At 42.4% G+C, this 18,175-nt stretch overlaps 1 protein-coding gene across 8 annotated transcripts in view; it reads right to left on the bottom strand.

The window, feature by feature from the left end:
• LOC105496364 (chromodomain helicase DNA binding protein 6) overlaps window positions 1–18,175 on the bottom strand; it is a 214,516-nt gene that overhangs the window by 26,084 nt on the left and 170,257 nt on the right. For all 8 annotated transcript variants that reach the window (XR_011613333.1, XM_071079296.1, XM_071079297.1 and 5 more), the window contains 2 exons: window positions 12,300–12,429; window positions 9,596–9,656 (listed from right to left, as the gene is read on the bottom strand). Coding sequence is in view for 7 of the 8 variants with exons in the window: in XM_071079296.1 (XP_070935397.1) it covers window positions 9,596–9,656; window positions 12,300–12,429 (191 nt within the window). In the remaining variant the exon portion in view is untranslated. The remainder of the gene's footprint in view (window positions 1–9,595; window positions 9,657–12,299; window positions 12,430–18,175) is intronic.

Genomic DNA, 18,175 nt, shown 5'->3' with positions numbered 1-18,175 from the left:
TGGCTAATTTTTTGCATTTTTAGTAGAGACGGGGTTTCACCGTGGTCTCGATCTCCTGACCTTGTGATCCACCCGCCTCGGCCTCCCGAAGTGCTGGGATTACAGGCGTGAGCCACCGTGCCCAGCTGTTGGTACAGTTAGTAAACAGGAACAGTTTTAGGCAAAACTCTCAAGTAAGGAAAGCTTTTAGTATTCATAGTGTTTCTCTGTTCCTGTATTCTCTTGAAGGTACTTCCTCTGTCTAGAAATGACAGAATGAAGAGGACCTAGTTTGTTAGTAGCTCAAGTAAAAAATATGTCAGACTTTTAGTTAATAACCAGTTTAATGTGAGTGTGTGAGGTGCTGTAGCAGGGACAGTCCTGAGCATGCAGAGGCCCTGCATCTGAACTATGTAGTCTAATATTTGCTACCTCAATTTCTGCTTACATGAATCAACTTGAAAGAAATGTTCATCTTCAAAGAGGTATAAATCAATCATCTCAGAGTGAAGGGCCCCAGAGTGCTGACAAGAATGTCAACAACAAAGCACACTGATTGGTTACAATGTGCAATTTCTCCATCTTGAGGACACACGTGGTTTGGAGTCCCATGATCCACGGCTTTCTGGCCTCGGGCAAGTTGTTTTGAGCTCTCTCAAGCTCATTTCTTCTTTTGCAAAACGGAGAATGGCATAATCTTCAGGTGGAAAGTAGATAAACCTCAAATGCCATTAACACAATATTCGAGGATTTTATTATGGAAAGATTGCAGAATATAGAAAAAGAAGAGGGTAGGGGAGATACCGCTCTTATGTCCCCTGGCTGTATGACTTTTTTGCAGCTGATTAAAACTTAGCTCCCTCGGCTGGGCGCAGTGGCTCATGCCTGTAATCCCAGCGCTTTTGGAGGCCGAGGTGGGTCGATCACATGAGGTCAGGAACTCGAGACCAGCCTGACCAACATGGTGAAACCCTGTCTCTATTAAAAATACCAAATTAGCTGGGTGTGGCAGCGCACGCCTGTAATCCCAGCTACTCGGGAGGCTGAGGCAGGAGAATCGCTTGAATCCAGGAGGCAGAGGTTGCAGTGAGCCTAGATTGCGCCGTTGCACTGCAGCCTGGGCAACAGGAGCGAAACTCCATCTCAAACAACAACAACAACAACAACAACAACAACAACAACAACAACAACAAAAACCTGAGCTCCCTCATCTCCACAATGGGCGTAAGAATAGTGCCTAACAGACTGGGAAGTGTGCTTTGTAAGTGTGAAAGTATGCACAAATACTAATATTTGAGTTCACAGAACCCTCAAACTCCTAACTCACAAGAAGAGGGTGCTTGTTCAGTTCCTCATTAAAGTTTTCGTACAATGGAATTTGGCCATTTTAGGCATTAATTTTCCTGCAAGCTCTTGGCCACGACCTCATCCTTTTACGCACTGACCTCATGGTTCAGAGAGCACCTGAGATGTCACAGCCACCTATGGTAGGAACTGTGGCACAGCACGGACATGCATGCTTTTGACAGCATAATTACAATAATGAAAATTGTGCTGTTACTTATTGCTATTTCTGTTAAAAGACGTGTTATGCTCCTCACATACTGGCTGTGATAGAGAAAGACTTTGTTTACAATTCCAGGCTCCAGACCATTCCAACCCAAATATACTTTTAGACAAACTGCTTTAGAAGGTTTCTGTAGGTTCATTGAATCTGGCTGCACGTTGACATCTGTAATGATTTGCCAATCAAAAGTGCTATTGGTATTAAAACAGAGGGTGGGGGAAGCTGTAACTTAGATCATTTCAAATCTCCCTTCAAATTCTAACATTCTATGACTCTCTGAATGCCACATTTTAAGAGGACAACAACCACTGTGGGCTCTGGAAGGTGCTGGAATAGCAAGGGCTCTGGAGATGATATGATATAGAGGAACTAGAGCTATTTCACCTGAAAAGAAATTTAAAGATATTAAGGTCATGAGCTGGTCTCAGGCAATTTAAAATTCTATCAGAGAGGGGAAAAACAACAGTGCCATAAAGAAAGCTAGATGGAACCCATGGAACCAGATGGGAGGCAGATTTCTGGTGTGGTAAAAAGAAGTATCATCCAACAATAAAACAGACTCCTTTAGAAGGTGGCATGTTCCTCTTGTTTTCCCCATGAACTCCCGGGAGTCCCTCGTCGACCTGAACGGCCCCCTGACAGCCCTGCTGAAGAGGGAACGCCACACTGAGACCACTCAGGCATGTGCCAGGGCTCCTTGTAATGCTAAGACTCTACCAATCTGCTAAATGGCTCCCTTTCTATGCCGAGGTCTGTTTAATTCAGAGGAATTGCTCTGATGAACAGGCTCTTTTTACACAATGCTTTGGGGTTCTTTAAACTCTGTCTGAGGACAGAACTGGGAGAAAGAAACACCCAAACAGTGTCTTCAGTGTAGGAGGTAGGGAGCAAGAGTGAAGCAGGGTGGGCAGCAGGCCTGGCTCAGATGCTGGCCATCCCTCTATGTGTGTGGTTTTAGCATGCGGACTAGAAGTCAAGGTGAATCCGTTTATAGTCTGTCCGCCTCAGAGTCTGGGGAAACCCACTCCCCATTTCATCTGCTTTTGATGATATTCTATACCCCAGGTTTTAAGGATGTGAAGAGCAAAAGAAATCATAAACGTGTTAATTCTGTAAATGAATACAAAAGTATTTCCAGAGTTTAACCCTAATATATAAGAGAACTTAAGTTAATTTTATGGATTCTGCCATGGCCCTCCAGTGTCCTCCTAAGCATGTCCAGTTTAACGTCAGTGGCTTTCAGAGGCTGGCCTCTTCACATGAGCTGCTGCTGGGAGGAAGGGGCATAAACGCACACCTGAAATACTCTCTACTGTCTGGACTATGAAAAGAATACTTGACTACAACAAAGTATGCCGGCATATCTAGAGAATTACAAGTCTTAGCTCTGTCATCTAGTGGTTGTGAGAATTTGGTCAAGTCCTATAACTTTCAGGGAGGGCCTAAAGTTTTCTCAGCCCTCAAATGAAGACAGGGTGAGGTGAGGATCAACTTAAACAAATGGAGTAACTGGTTTGAAAAGAGTCAAGTTCCATATGAGAATAAGGTATTACGTTCATTTCTTTGGTACTTGAGTTGTTTCTACAGGGAAAACACACCCCAAATTACACATAAAAGAAATAATATAAACTAGGGACTGAAATGGCAGAACATGATTTTTTTTTTTTTTTTTTTTTGAGACGGGGTCTAGCTCTGTCACTCAGGCTGGAGTGCGGTGGCTCGATCTTGGCTCACTGCAACCTCTGCCTCAGCCTCCTGAGTAGCTGGGAATATAGGTGCATGCCACCACGCCTGGCTAATTTTTTATATTTTTAGTAGAGACAGGGTTTCACCGTGTTGGTCAGGCTGGTCTCGAACTTCTGATCTCGTGATCGGCCCGCCTCAGCCTCCCAAAGGCTGGCATTACAGGCGTGAGCCACTGTACCTGGCCCAGAACATGGATTTGAATTGTCAAGACAAGAACCTAACTTCCTTCATGTTACCGGGGTCTGAAGCTTCATGCTGATTTGCTTCAATCCACTGTTTCTCAAAGCTTGAGGACACAGAGAAACACATCTTTGAAAAATTACTATTATCTATTTTAAGAAAGGGATGCCACTGTTACTGTTACAGGGGTCAGAGCTGATGGAGGCCAAAGTAAGTAAATACAATACATTCTGCAAGCTAGAATCAACAGAAGAGAATGGAAAAGAATGGATAATTTTTGGGTAGTAATCAGGAGAAGAAGAGGGAGGACCCTCGCAGGGGAGTCACTTGGGGACAATGCTACAGTAACTTCTGGGATCCAGAATCCATAACATTCTAACATTTGCTCTATTACTCAATGCTAGAGAAAATTTGGTCACATGGTGCTGGGGCCCAGGTAAGGTTTCAGTCTGCTTTCGCAAAATCTCAGAAACTCATTTTAAAAATGCAATACAGACTGCCGCTTCTGGGATGCATTTCCCTATTCTTTAAGTACAATTAAACCCTCTAGATATTAAATTTGAAACAAGCGTAAGAAAACTCTGAAAGGTGAAAAAAAGGACAAACTAGAGACCTCAGGACCCAAGGAATGACATGATGAAAAAAACCCTGTTTTTTTTTTTTTGGCTTCTTATATCCTAGATTTGGAGGTAAAGAAGCAGGCTACCTGGAAATGGTAAAGGAGGCAGACAAAAAAGGCCCTCAGAAAAAAATTCCGGGTGCAGTGGCTCACACCTGTAATCCTAGCACTTTGGGAGGTTGAGGCGGGTGGATCACCTGAGGTCAGGAATTTGAGACCAGCCTGGTCAACATGGTGAAACCCCGTCTCTACTGAAAATACAAAAAAATTAGCTGGGCATGGTGGCACATGCCTGTAGTCCCAGCTACTTGGGAGGCTGAGGCAGGAGAATTACTTGAAGCTGGGAGGCAGAAACTGTAGGGAGCCAAGATCATGCCATTGCACTCCAGCCTGGGCAACAAGAGTAAAACTCCATCTCAAAAGAAAAAAAAAGAAGCAAGCCTGCTTCCTGCTTTCTCTAGTTAAGGACTAGGAAGAGGCAGGTTAGCAGGTTAGGAACACAGAAAATATTAAGACAATAACTGTTATACCCCAGCCTAACAAGGCAGAAGAAACTGTGTCTCAACTCTACCCAATGGCAGCAACAGCTGAGTGGGAGCTTAGACTTCTACTTTTTCCAGGTGGTTGGTAATAGGGTACCCCATTCCCTTGCTGGGGTGGTATCAGAAAAAGCTAAGCAGGAAGTCAGGACTTTCAACCTTGACAGGTAGTAATGAGGTTCCCCACCCCTACCCATGGTGGAGCTAAACTTCCATCCCTGCTCAAAGAAATGAGAAACATCCCCTTTAGGGGTTAATGGGAACAGACTGGGAACATGAATTTTTGCTTCCACCTCCCAGAAACAAGGTGCCCCCCATCTCCACACCTCTGTTCCCCTGCCAAGACAGATGCTGAAAAAGAATGTTTAAATAAGATCCAGAGTCTCACAATATAATGTCCAAAATATCCAGGTTCCAATAAAAAAATCACATACCAAGAACCAAGAAGAAATCAAACTGAATGAAAAAAAGACAAAAGAGGCCAATGCTGAGAGGAAATGATCTGATGTAAGAATTTAACACAGTCATCAGTGAGCCATTCTGAACACGCTTGCCACAAATGAAAAAAACAGAAAGTTTCAGCAAAGAAACAAAGATCCAAATAATCTTTGGATTCAAAGGGAAATTTTAGGTTTGAAAAGTACAATAAACTGGAACAAAAACCAAAACAAAAAATGAAAACTCAAAACCCTCAACAGAAGGCTCAACAGCAGAATGGAGGAGGAAAAGAATCAGTGACCCCAAAGACAGAAAAATGGAAAGTACCCAATGTGAATAACAGAAAAAAAAAATGAACAGAGCCTTAGAGACCCACGGGTCTATAACAAAATATCTAATCTTCATTTTATTGGTATCCCAGAAGGCAAGGAGAAAGAGGACAGGGCAGAAGAAATACTTGAAGAAATCATGACTGAAAACGCTTCACATTTAGCAAAAGACAGAAATCAGATTTAAGAAGATGAGTGAATTCCAAATAGGGTAAACTCACAGAAATCCATAAACACATAAAATCATAAACTTCTGAAAACTAAAGTCCAAGAAAAAATCCTGAAGGCATCAAGAGAGAAAAGACACATTACCAATAGGGGAAAAGAGCTTGAATGACAAATTTCTCATCAGAAACCATGGAGGCCAGAAGGAAGCAGCAGAACATTAAGAGCTGAAAGAAAAGAACTATCAACCCAGAATCCTCCATTTGGTGAAAATATCCTTGGGGAATAAAGGGGACATTAAGACATTCTCAGATGAGAAAAACGAAGGATATTAAGACATTCTCAGATGAAGAAAAACTAAGAGAACTGATAGTTCTCTAGTCTACCTTAAAAGAACAGTTAAAGAGATTTCTCTAAACAGAAAGAAAACAATAAAAGAAGGAACCTTGGAACACTAGGAAGAAAAAGAACACAGTAAAAAAAAATATGGGTAAATATAGCATACTTTCCTTCTCCTCTTGAGTTTTCTAAGCGATGTTTGACAGTTGAGGCAAAAATTTTACCATTATCTGATAAGAAATGGTTAAGACAACTATATCACAAATGGGAGAGGATAAAGGAACAAAAATGGAAGGTTTCTACACTTCACTTAAGCTGATAAAATGATAGTATTAGTAGACTGTGATACATTACATATAAATATACGAAACACCTAGAAGCATTAAAAGGCTAAAAAATATAGATAAATCAAATAAAATCATACAAAATGCTCATGTAAACCAGAGGAAGGCAGGAAAAATAAAAAATCAGGGAAAACAAAGACAATAAAATGACAGGCTTAAGCTTTAATGTATCAATAATTACATTAAGTGTAAATGGTCTGAATAATACTGACTAGAAGACAGAGACTGGCAGAGCATATTAAAGATTATGATCTACTCGTATGCTATCTATAGGAAACTTACTTCAAATACAATAAAGTCAGGTTGAAAGTAAAAGAATAAAAAAATTATATTTATGCACACATTAATCAAGGGAAAGTAGCCATATTAATTTATCAGATAAAGTACACTTCAGAGCAAAGAAAATTACCAGAGACAAAAGAGAGACATTATATATAATGATAACAGGGTCAATTTGCCAAGAACATGTAATTCTCTCTATACATTTTTTTGAGACAGAATCTCGCTCTGTTGCCCAGGCTGGAGTGCAGTGGCACGATCATGGCTCGCTGCAACCTCTGCCTTCTGGGTTCAAGTGGTTCTCATGCCTCAGCCTCCTAAGTAGCTAGGATTACAGGCATGCGCCACCATGCCTGGCTAATTTTGTATTTTTTGTAGAGATGGGGTTTCACCATGTTGGTCAGGCTGGTCTCAAACACCTGGCCTTAAGCGATCTGCCTTCTTTGGCCTCCCAAAGTGCGGGGACTACAGGCATGAGTCACCGTGCCCGGCAAGAACATATAATTCTCAGTGTGTATGCACCAACCAGAGCTGCAAAATATATGAAGCAAAAACTGATAGAACTGAAAGGAGAAATAAATAAATCCACAATTATAGTTGGAGGCTTCAATATTCCTCTCTCAACAACTGATGAAACGACTAGACAGATAATCAGTAAGGATACAGAAAAACTCAACATCATCATGGACCAATAGGACCTAGTCAACATTTATGAAATGCTGCATCCAACGACACCAAAATGCATATTCTTTTCAAGTGCCCATGGAATGTATACCAAGATATACCATAACCTGGGCCATAAAACAAACTTAATAAATTTAAAACAACTGGAATCATATAGAATGATTATAATAGAATCAAACTAGAGATCAGTAACAGCAAGTTAATGGGGAAATCTCCAAACACTTGGACACTAAATAACAAACACCTAAATAATTCATGGAACAAGGGAAATTTAAAAAAATACATTAAACTGAATGCAAGTGAAAACACAATGCAAAATTAATGAAACATAACTAAACCAAGGCTGAGGGAAATTTATAGCACTAAATGCATGTATTAGATAAGCAGAAAAGTTTCAAATCAATAATATAGAAACTCCCACCTCAAAAACTTAGAAAAGGGCTGGGCACAATGGCTCATGCCTGTAATTCCAGCACTTTGGGAGGCCGGAGAGGGAGGAATGCTTGAACCCAGGGGTTCCATACTAGCCTGGGCAACTTAGCAAGACCCTGTCTCTACAAAAAATAGAAAAATAGAAAAAATTAGCTAGGTGTGGTGGTAGGACCTGTGGTCCCTACTACTTGGGAGGCTGAGCTGCGGGCATCACTTGAGCCTGGGAGGTCGAGGCTTTAGTGAGCTATGACTGCATCACCACACTCCAGTCTAGGTGAAAGAGTGAGACCCTAAGTCAAAAAAAAAAAAAAAAAAAAAGTAAATGAAGAGGTATATAGTAAGATTCAGTACTGTAAAAACTCAATGAAGATGCCAATTCTCCCCAAAGTGATATAAAGGTTTAAAGCAATGCCTATCAAAATCCCAGCAACAGTTTCTGTGGATAAGATTATCCTAAAATTTATATGGAAAGTCAAAGGAACAAGAAAAGCAAAAACAATTTTGAAAAAGAAGAAAAATGTGGGAGGTATCAATCTATCAAATTTTAAACCTTATGGTATTACGGAACTCAAGATTATGTGCTACTGGCAGAGGAAAAGACAAATAGATAAATGGAAAACAGCGGAGAACTCAGAAATAGAACCCACAAATACACCAAACTGATTTTTCATTTTTTTAAAAACATTTTTCGTAGAGACAAGGTCTCACCATGTTGTCCAGGCTAGTCTTGAACTCCTGGGCTCAAGGGATCCTCCCTAAAAACACACACCTACAGGGTGGGAGAAAATACTTGCAAAGTACTTATCTGACAAAAGACTAGTATCTAGAATATATAAAGAACTCTAGAAAATCAACACTAAAACAATGAAATTAGAATACAGGCAAGGGACATAAACATTTCACTGAAAAGGATATACAGATGGCGATTAAACACATAAAAGGTGTTCAACATCATTTAGCCATCAGAGAAATGCAAATTAAAATCACAACAAGATATTATACGCACCTACCAGAATGGCTCAAGTAAATAATAGTGACCACACCAAATGCCGGTGAGGGTGGAGAATACAGAGAAAGTGGATCTCTCATGCATTGTTAGTGGCAGTGTAAAATGGTACAGCCACTCTGGAAAACAATTTGGCAATTTCTTAAAAAACAAAACATGTAACTATCATATGACCCAGCAATTACACTCCTGGGCATTTATCCCAGAGAAATGAAAATGTATGTTCACACAAAAATCTATATGCAAATGTTTACAGTGGACTTAATAGTCAAAAACTGGAAACAACCCAGATGTCCTTCAATGGATGAATGGTTGAACAAACTGTGGTTCCTCCAAACCACTGAATACTACTCAGCAGTGAAAAGGAACTGTTGATACAGAAAACCACCTTGATGAATCCCAGGGAATTATTCTGTGTGAAAAAGCCAATCCCCAAAGTTTACATACTGTATGATTCCATTTATAGAACATTCTTAAAATGACAAAATCATAAAAAATAGAGAACGGATGAGTGGTTGCCAGGAATTTAAAGAGGGGTGAAGGCAGAAGGAAGAGGATATGGTTATAAGACAGCAACAGGATGAGTCTTTGTGGTCATGGAAATGTCCTGTATCTTGACTCTATCTATATCGGTATCCTGATTGTGATACTGTACTACAATATTGCAAGACGCCACTATGAGGGGAAACTGGATAAAAGGTATATGTAATTTCTGTATTATATTTTGTGACTGCTTCTGAAATATATAGTTATCTCAAAATAAAAAGTTTAATTAGAATAAAAATGCAATTGCAGTCTGTATATTTTAAGTTTTTATAATAAAATGTTGAGGAAAATGCAATGTAACTATAGCAATGCAATCAAGTTCCCCCAGATCACTACCAAGATAGGAATTTCTTTCTTAATATGAAAGACAGTGTAGACAACCAATACTGCACATTTGACTCACCGTTTGTTTCTGGAGGCCATCTACTTTGTCCTCAGCATTGTCTTCTTTGTCTGTGTTGCCTCTAAATAAAAGTAAAAAAAACACATCACATACTACCTAGGTCCCCCTTATCCACAGTTTCAGTTACCCTGGTCAACCACAGTCCAAAAACACTAAGATATTTTTGGGGAGAGACAGGGCGAGAGAGAGATCACATTTACATAACTTTTATTACGGTATATTGTTATAATTGTTCTATTATTGTTGTTGTTAATCCCTTACTGTCCCTAATTTATAAATTAATCTTTATCATAGGTATGTTTATATAGGAGAAAACACAGTTTATACAGGGTTTGGTACTATCTGAAATTTCGGGTATCCTCCATGAATAAAGGAGGACTTCCGAGTCAGCCCTCTGTATCCACGGAGGATTGGTTCTCGGATCCTCAGGGATACCAATATCGGCAGATGATCAAGTCCCTTGGTTGGCCCTCTGTGTCTGAGAGTTCTGCATCCACAGACAAGGAGGGCTGACAATAGATCCCTTCTACCACAGGCATTCCAAGTCTTAGTTTTTCCCTCTCTTGTGGGAGAACTCAAGAGACACTGAGAATGAAAGAAACTATCACCAAACAGTCACCACTTCCACAGGCAAGGACCTTTATTCAACTAAGACTGCAGCATGAGGCTCATGTCTACTCAGGCAAGTTCAGAAAAAGTTAATTCCTGCCCATCAAGACTCATCTGAACAAGTGACTCTGATAAAAGAACACACTCTAGAAACTGAAGGCTGTGCACATCAAATGAGGCCTAATGTTGCAACTCCCTGGTCACAGTAGGACGAATCTTCCCACAGAATCACATTTGGCAAAAATCACTCCTTGGCTTGGAAGGAAGCTCTGTAGTCACTGGTTAACAAGGACATTTTCCCCTTGTTACCATCAGACCCTTGACGCTAGCTCAGCTGCCTAATGTCTTCTCTTTTGTAAGCTTAACTACTGCTGATGCCTACCTTTTTCATGATTCTTTTAAAAACTGACTTTGAGGGTGGGTGCAGTGGCTCACGCCTGTAATCTCAGCCCTTTGGGAGGCTGAGGTGGGCGGATCACCTGAGGTCAGGAGTTCGAGACCAGCCTGGCCAACATGGTGAAACTCCGTCTCTACTAAAAATATAACAACTCGCCAGGCGTGGTGGTGGGTGCCTGTAATCCCAGCTACTCGGGAGGCTGAGGCAGGAGAATTGCTTGAAACCGTGAGGCGGAGGCTGCAATGAACCGAGATCATGCCACTGCACTTCAGCCTGGGTGAAAGAGTGAGACCTTGTCTCAAAAAACACAAACAAACAAACAAAAACCACACAAACCAAGAAAACCCCCCAAAAAACTGACTTTGATATATTCTTGTCCCAAATATTCTTGTCCTTGCTGCTCAAGTCCTAGAGGCAAGATAAGCTCCTGGCTTTACTGCTTAACCGTAGAAAGAAAAGCCAATCCACAAAAAATAGCCTTTATGCCACATTCAGGCACCCATCCAGGGAGTGTTTTCCCTGAATCACTGAATGTAACATGAGAATCACCAGTCATATGGGTCTTTGTTAACATCTCCCAGAATGCATCTCTGTTATCTGTCCTCAAGAAACATGCTGGGGCAGCTGAAGTGATCATGAGGGGTTAAGGACAGATGGAAAATGCCCTGCACACTTCTCTTGGCCTGAGCAAATAGTTAGGGGCTCCTGGCAGTGCCACACTCTCAGGTCTGTCCACAGTCCTGGGCAACGCACAGCAGTATCTGCTACTTTTGGGAAGAAACTAAGAGATAAATGCTAAGAGATAAATGCTATGTTTTGGCCGGGCATGACGTCTCATGCCTGTAATCCCAGCACTTTGGGAGGCCAAGGTGGGCAGATCACGAGGTCAGGAGTTTAAAACCAGCCTGGCCAACGTGGTGAAACCCCGTCTCTACTAAAAATACAAAAATCACCTGCGCATGGTGGTGCGTCCCTGTAGTTCCAGCTACTCAGGAGGCTGAGGCAGGAGGATTGCTTGAACGCAGAAGGCGGAGGTTGCAGTGAGCCAGGATTGTGTCACTGCACTCTCACCTAGGCAACAAAGCAAGACTCCATCTCAAAAAAAAAAAAAAAAAAAAAACTATGTTTTCAAAAATATAGATATAATTTGAAGAACTACAATTTTTAGCTGTTTATTTAGTTTTCCTATGTATTCATGTCAAGAGTAAATAAAAATCAGTCAAAGGAGATGCTTTCCATACTTTTTTGCACAGAATCCATGGACAAGCTGAAATGCCATGGCCATCAAGGAGCGGCCCCTAAATCCATCTTGCTCAGGGACTACGCAATCCTTATACAATACTGGAATTTCAGCTGAGGAACTAGTTCAAAGTCAGGAAGGCTGTGCTTGTGTCTGTTCTTAGCTTTCTGCCAGGCATGGGAGGTCTGAATTCTTCCACAGGAATCCTCTGACCAGACAAGGGATGGGCATGGTTAAAAAGCTGGGCAGGCTTTTAGAAAGGTGGGCAGCCTGGGGAACTCATGAGGAACAGGAACCGGTATTTGGTTCAAATTATGAAAAACAGCGGCGGTGTGGCAAGGTGTAGGGAGATGCCAGACACTGAGGAGGAGATACAAAGTGTGCCGGGTGTATGAGGAAGGGGTCACAGATCAGTGGCATGGCACGTCACATCAGGGCTGGCCCACGTGGCTTCTCACCTTTCAGGAATGTCTGAAGTCCCATCCGTAACACCCTGTTCTGCAGAAAGGGACTTCTCATCGGGCATCCCAACTTTCTCCAGGAAGCAAAGTGCTGGGTCTGCTCGCATGGCATTGTACCTTTCATAACCTGATCAAGAGTGGCGAGAAATGCCCGAAGTCACGTTAGAAACTCACAATATTTGCTTTGGGCACTAGTCTTTTTGTTTTCCTTATTTAGTAAAGAACAAAAGAAACACACAAAAAAAACTTATTTAAGATTAATGAGATCCTATAAGACTATCAGGGAAAGATCCTGGTGCTAAAGTGGACACCTTTGAGTAGTGTTTGACCAATAAACAATGGCTTACAGAAATACTCAGTGTCCACGAAAAGATGCAACTGTACAGATACAATTCTGTTTGCTGCTTCCTGTGAGTTGGTTTTGCAACTTCTTCCCCCATCCTCAACACTGGATACCTTGTTATGTCCTTAGTGGGCCTTGTTTTCTTATAGCTCACTTTTATCCCATGTGTTGGAAAGGGAAGCTGAACAACATGATGGATGGCAGGACTGAAATATAAAGAGAACTACGATGATTGTTTATTGCATTAAGACAGACCTGTGGCCTCTGTATCACAAACTCAGTACGAATCTTAATCCACACTGGCCAGGGCTTTGGAATTGCTCCTCATCACACCCCAAAGTTAACAACAGACAGTGTTTTGACCCCGAAGAGGGGCCTCAAAAAGGAAGCAAAACAATTTTAATAACCCTCATCTTCAGTTTGATAAAGTCTATGAGTGAGGATTTATTTTATTGAACCTAATGTACTCTTAGAATGAGACAGCATTTGGCCACATAAAAGGCAGAGTCCCCATGACAGGGGACGGAAGAGCTGAGTGTAAGTAAGAACCAGCCTGGCTCTTAGGAACAAACCTGATTTTACTGTGTTTGGTATTTCATCTCTATCTTGGTTTTTGTTCTCATATTACTGTTGATGCAGTTGTATCCTTCACGCTGTAGGTAGCACCTGGTTCTTTTCCCTGAGGAGCTGTGGGTAGCTGATCTTTTAAATTCACAGTGGCTCTCCTGCCATCTCCATGACAGGTGCTGCCCACATGAATTACCTGGCATGAGAAGCTCTGCAGTGCCTTATGTTCTTTACTCACTTATTCCTTACGGCAATTACTTGACTGCTCTAAGTCTTTCATGAGGTCGTGTGCTTCCTAGGAGCAGAACCTGTATCTATTTTTGCTCATCATTATATAGTCAGTATCTAGCAAAGTGCCTGACACGGTACAGACTGAACAAATAACTGACCAGATGAGTCGATTTTGCCTAGATTATTTCTCTTCAAATCATTGTCGTAGGAAGAAGAATTGCTCTCACCCTTTCCCCATGTTCCTGTCTCAGCTCACATCAAAACAGAAACTTCCCCAATACTCCTTTTAAGGAGGTTCCAGTCAGTTTCTCCACCTGCTCCTCATGAAGAGAGGGGTAATTTAAATGACAGGTGAGATGGTGAAATCCTTCCCTTACTGTCCCCTTACTACTGAGGGAGGCCAACTGTCCAGGAGTATACCACCTTCACACTCTGTGCTCAGGCATGGAACATGCTGGGACCCTCTCTGACCTGGGCAAGCTTCTATTCTGTAGACTTTCTCTTGTCATGTGTGGATCTGAAGCCTAGAGACAGAGTCAGTAATTTTATTTCTCAATTAGGTGTGAAGCTGGAGGCGAGGAAGAATGACTATTTTAGTCCCCTAGAAAACCCTAACAACCGTACTGAAAAGAGGCCAGTAGGAGCTGCAACAGCAATACAAAGACAAACAGCAATGTGACAGGCCTGTGAGGGGGTGTCCGCTGCCTGCCTCTTTTCACTTAGTCTATAAGCTGCTCTCTAAGAATATCAACAGAAATACTAAAGTCTGTATGTCATGGAAAATTTCACAGATCCAGGCTACCTTGGAGGGGCAGTAGTCACTCAACCCAACTGAGCTGTCAAGGGCATCATTTAGAATAGGTTTGCCACAGAAGCCTTCTTGCTGCAGGCTAAAGCTCCAACCAATAACTAAGCCAGTGCTAATGGGGTCAGCTTGGAGATGGATCCATGGCTATATTCATCTCATTTAACAGGGTTACAGCAGGCTATGTCTGGAGTGGACTAAAAGATCCACAAGGCCAGGCATGGTGGCTCACGCCTATAATCCCAGCACTTTAGGAGGTGGAGGCAAGAGGATTGTTTTGAGTCTAGGAGTTTGAGACCAGTCTGGGCAACATACGAGCTCCCCTCTTTACAAAAAATTAAAAAAAAAAAAAATTAGCCAGGCATGGTAGTGTGCACCCGTAGCCCCAGCTACTTGGGAGGCTGAGGTGGACGGATCACTTGAACCTGGGAGTTCAAGGCTACAGTAGCTGTGATCATGCCACTGTGCTCCAGCCTGAGTGACAAGAGTGAGACCCTGTCTCTTAAAAAAAAAAAAAAAAAAAAAAAAAGGCCGGGCGCGGTGGCTCAAGCCTGTAATCCCAGCACTTTGGGAGGCCGAGACGGGCGGATCACGAGGTCAGGAGATCGAGACCATCCTGGCTAACACGGTGAAACCCTGTCTCTACTAAAAAACACACAAAAAAAGAACTAGCCGGGCGAGGTGGCGGGCGCCTGTAGTCCCAGCTACTCCGGAGGCTGAGGCAGGAGAATGGCGAGAACCCGGGAGGCAGAGCTTGCACTGAGCTGAGATCCAGCCACTGCACTCCAGCCTGGGTGACAGAGTGAGACTCCGTCTCAAAAAAAAAAAAAAAAAAAAAGATTCACAAAACCTCAGTCAACGAACAGTCATGTGTTTCTTAACAAAGAAAATGGTTGCAGCCCTACAGCTCATACTTAACCAAGGCATGCAGGTGAAGTGAAGAGGGCTTCCTGACACAATATCCCTGAAAAGTGAACACTAGACAGACTGGCTTTCTGAAAATGGCTGAGTGTCACGTCTCCAGAGCTGCTGAGTATCTGAGAAGCTGTCACCTGGTAAGACACGTTGTGTGTGCTTGGTTATACTGTGATGAGGGCTAAGATTAGAAAGGGGTGGTCAGATGTGCTACCTAGATGAGGACAGGTCTAAGACTAAGCTCATGGAATAGGTAGCAGCCAGGCAGGGGCAGGATCTGATGACTCTGGAGGGTGCCAAGGAGGATGGGCCCATGAGGCATCTGTCCAACCTCATCTAAGTTGACTCCAACGTAACCATCCAACTAAACTGATCTGGCCCTATGCAGAGCCTGCATTTATGGCTTAGGATTAGTCTCTTAGCACTGAGAACAGAGGCTGTTTCTTCTCTTGTCTTTATAGCATTATCTGCTAAACTCATCCTGTACAATGAGATGAAGTGTCATCTTTTTTTTTTTTTGAGACAGAGTCTCGCTCTGTCGCCCAGGCTGGAGTGCAGTGGCCAGATCTCAGCTCACTGCAAGCTCCGCCTCCTGGGTTTACACCATTCTCCTGCCTCAGCCTCCCGAGTAGCTGGGACTACAGGCGCCCACCACCACGCCCGGCTAGTTTTTTGTATTTTTTAGTAGAGACGGGGTTTCACCATGTTAGCCAGGATGGTGTCGATCTCCTGACCTCATGATCCACCCGTCTCGGCCTCCCAAAGTGCTGGGATTACAGGCTTGAGCCACCGCGCCCGGCCCTGAAGTGTCATCTTAACATCTCACAGGTACGATCAGGAAGAACAATTTATACTCCGCAAACCTGCTTCAATGAGCAGAAGAGTTTGGGAGCGACTTTATGTATCATCTGGGCTGACTCTATCTCCAATATGAGACTAAGAGATCAACTGATTAATCCCAATACCCTGAATGGTGATTAGGGATTAGGAAACTAGAAGGTGGAGCACCAAAAATAACTTGTCTTTTCCAGGTGAGAAAGCGTCTTGGACCTCCTTAGATTCCTGTCCACTTTTACACATTCTGAGGCTGTGTCCTTCGCATGAGAATTATTAATTCTATCTTCCTGGTGAGTTGTATCTATCATCATTGTGTAATGACCCCCTTTCTTCCAAATTATGCTTTTTGCCTCACAGACTGTGTGTGATATTGATTTGCCTTACCAGGTTGTTGTTAGTATTTTCTGGGCATGTCTTGTTTCACCTCTTGGATGTCAACCTCACTCTGTCCTCTACGTCTCATCTTCTCTTTCATGTCTTCATCTCTTTATCTCTCAGGGATCTGTTTCTTTAGCTCTGCTTTCTTGGACCAGAGAGCTTTTTCTTGCTTCCCTTTCCTGGAGGGGCAACCCTTTCAAGGCCATGTTTTCCATTTCTGTGGGTATTAAAAACCCAGTCCCTCTGGTCCACTGTCATATTGGCCCCTAAGCTTTCAGTTCTGCTTTAAATGACCTCTGCATTTGGGGACTTGCCTTTATTTCTTCCAAGTCCTGATCTGCTTTGATTTTCTGTATGTCTATGGTGGGCGTGTTGGGGTGAGGGAGGAAGAAGTAGCAGCATGTAAATTCTATCTGCCATACTTCTGGGACTTCAGATGTGTTCTCTTTTCACAGCATGTTGTTGCCATGCAGGGATTTGACAATGTGCCCTAAAACCACCACTGAAATGAGACCCAGGGTCACTGGACCTTCCCCCACACACCAAATTCAGATGCTCTGGAATCTGGCTGTCTTTAGCAGCCTGTCGTCTTCTCGGGTCCTTCCAAAACTAGGTTAAACCAAGTCTGGGTTGCACTGTGGTCCCCTGTGACTAACAGGGAGGTCACACACTTCTTTCTACTTTGGAGCTGAGTTCTATCCCTGCACTGTCCAACAGAGGAGCCACTAACAGATGCTAGTAACAGATGCTAAAATAACAACAAACAACAGATACAAATACACTTGCTCAGTTACATTAGTCACATTGTAAGTGCTCAACAGCCACACAGGGCTAGTGGCTTCCACAGCAGACAGTGCAGAATTAGGGCATTTCGATCATCGCATGTAGTTCTACTGGACAGCACCGCTTTAGCCTAACCCCAGTGGTTTGACAAAGAGTTCTCAGCAGCACTGCACCACTGAAGCCTGCATTCTCAATACCAGCATCCAAGTTTTGAGTGGATTCCAAATTAAAATATGTATAGGCATGGTTGTTACTTAAATATAGCTGGTTAGCCTGTAAAAGTTGAAGAATTCCCTTTAAAGAACATGCATTAGAAAGTTAACAACCTTCCAAAGGCAGAGTAATATGGTAGAGTGGAATAGCACCTAGCACCTATTATGTACCAAGCACTGTTCTAGGTGGTCTACATTTACTGTAATATTTAATCTTTAAACAATCCCTAGGTAGGCTGTTTTGATACTATATCTCCTCCATTGTATAGGTGAGAAAATAAGTCAGAGAAGCTTATGACTTGCCCAATGTCACACATTTAGTAAGCAGTGGAGTTGATAGCTAAAGCCAGGTATACCTAATTCTTTTCACTTTAAACCTTGCTCCTCATTTTAAAATTTCTGTTGATTCACCTGGCAGAGAAAGTGTCTATCAGGCATACTATGGGTGACTATCACTTGACCCTTTCATCATTCATTTTAATGGTTGGCAGCTGGCTGAAAGCAAGGGCAGCTGTTTAAAACACTGCCAGAGATGAAGAAAGGGAGCACACACTTCAGTTTTTCTAAGTGTTTAGAAAACCTCTCAGTCCCCTTTAGTGGCTCAATTACCAAAGTTTTAAAAAAGATAGTCTATGCTATCTTCTGTGCTTAGTTTTTTAAATGCCAATGGAGTAAAAGATACATACTAGGAATACATAGGTTATCTAGAATGACCTTATAATTCTGCACATATATGAAATACTGAAACTTAGCATTTCCCACCATTTATTTACTCCTTCATTCAAGGTACCTACTATGTGCC

The sequence above is a fragment of the Macaca nemestrina genome, chromosome 15 (genome assembly GCF_043159975.1).
Source record: "Macaca nemestrina isolate mMacNem1 chromosome 15, mMacNem.hap1, whole genome shotgun sequence".
NCBI classification, from domain to species: Eukaryota; Metazoa; Chordata; class Mammalia; order Primates; family Cercopithecidae; genus Macaca; species Macaca nemestrina.
The sequence above is the reverse complement of the archived record's forward strand: the minus strand, read 5'-3'. Positions and strand labels throughout refer to the sequence as shown.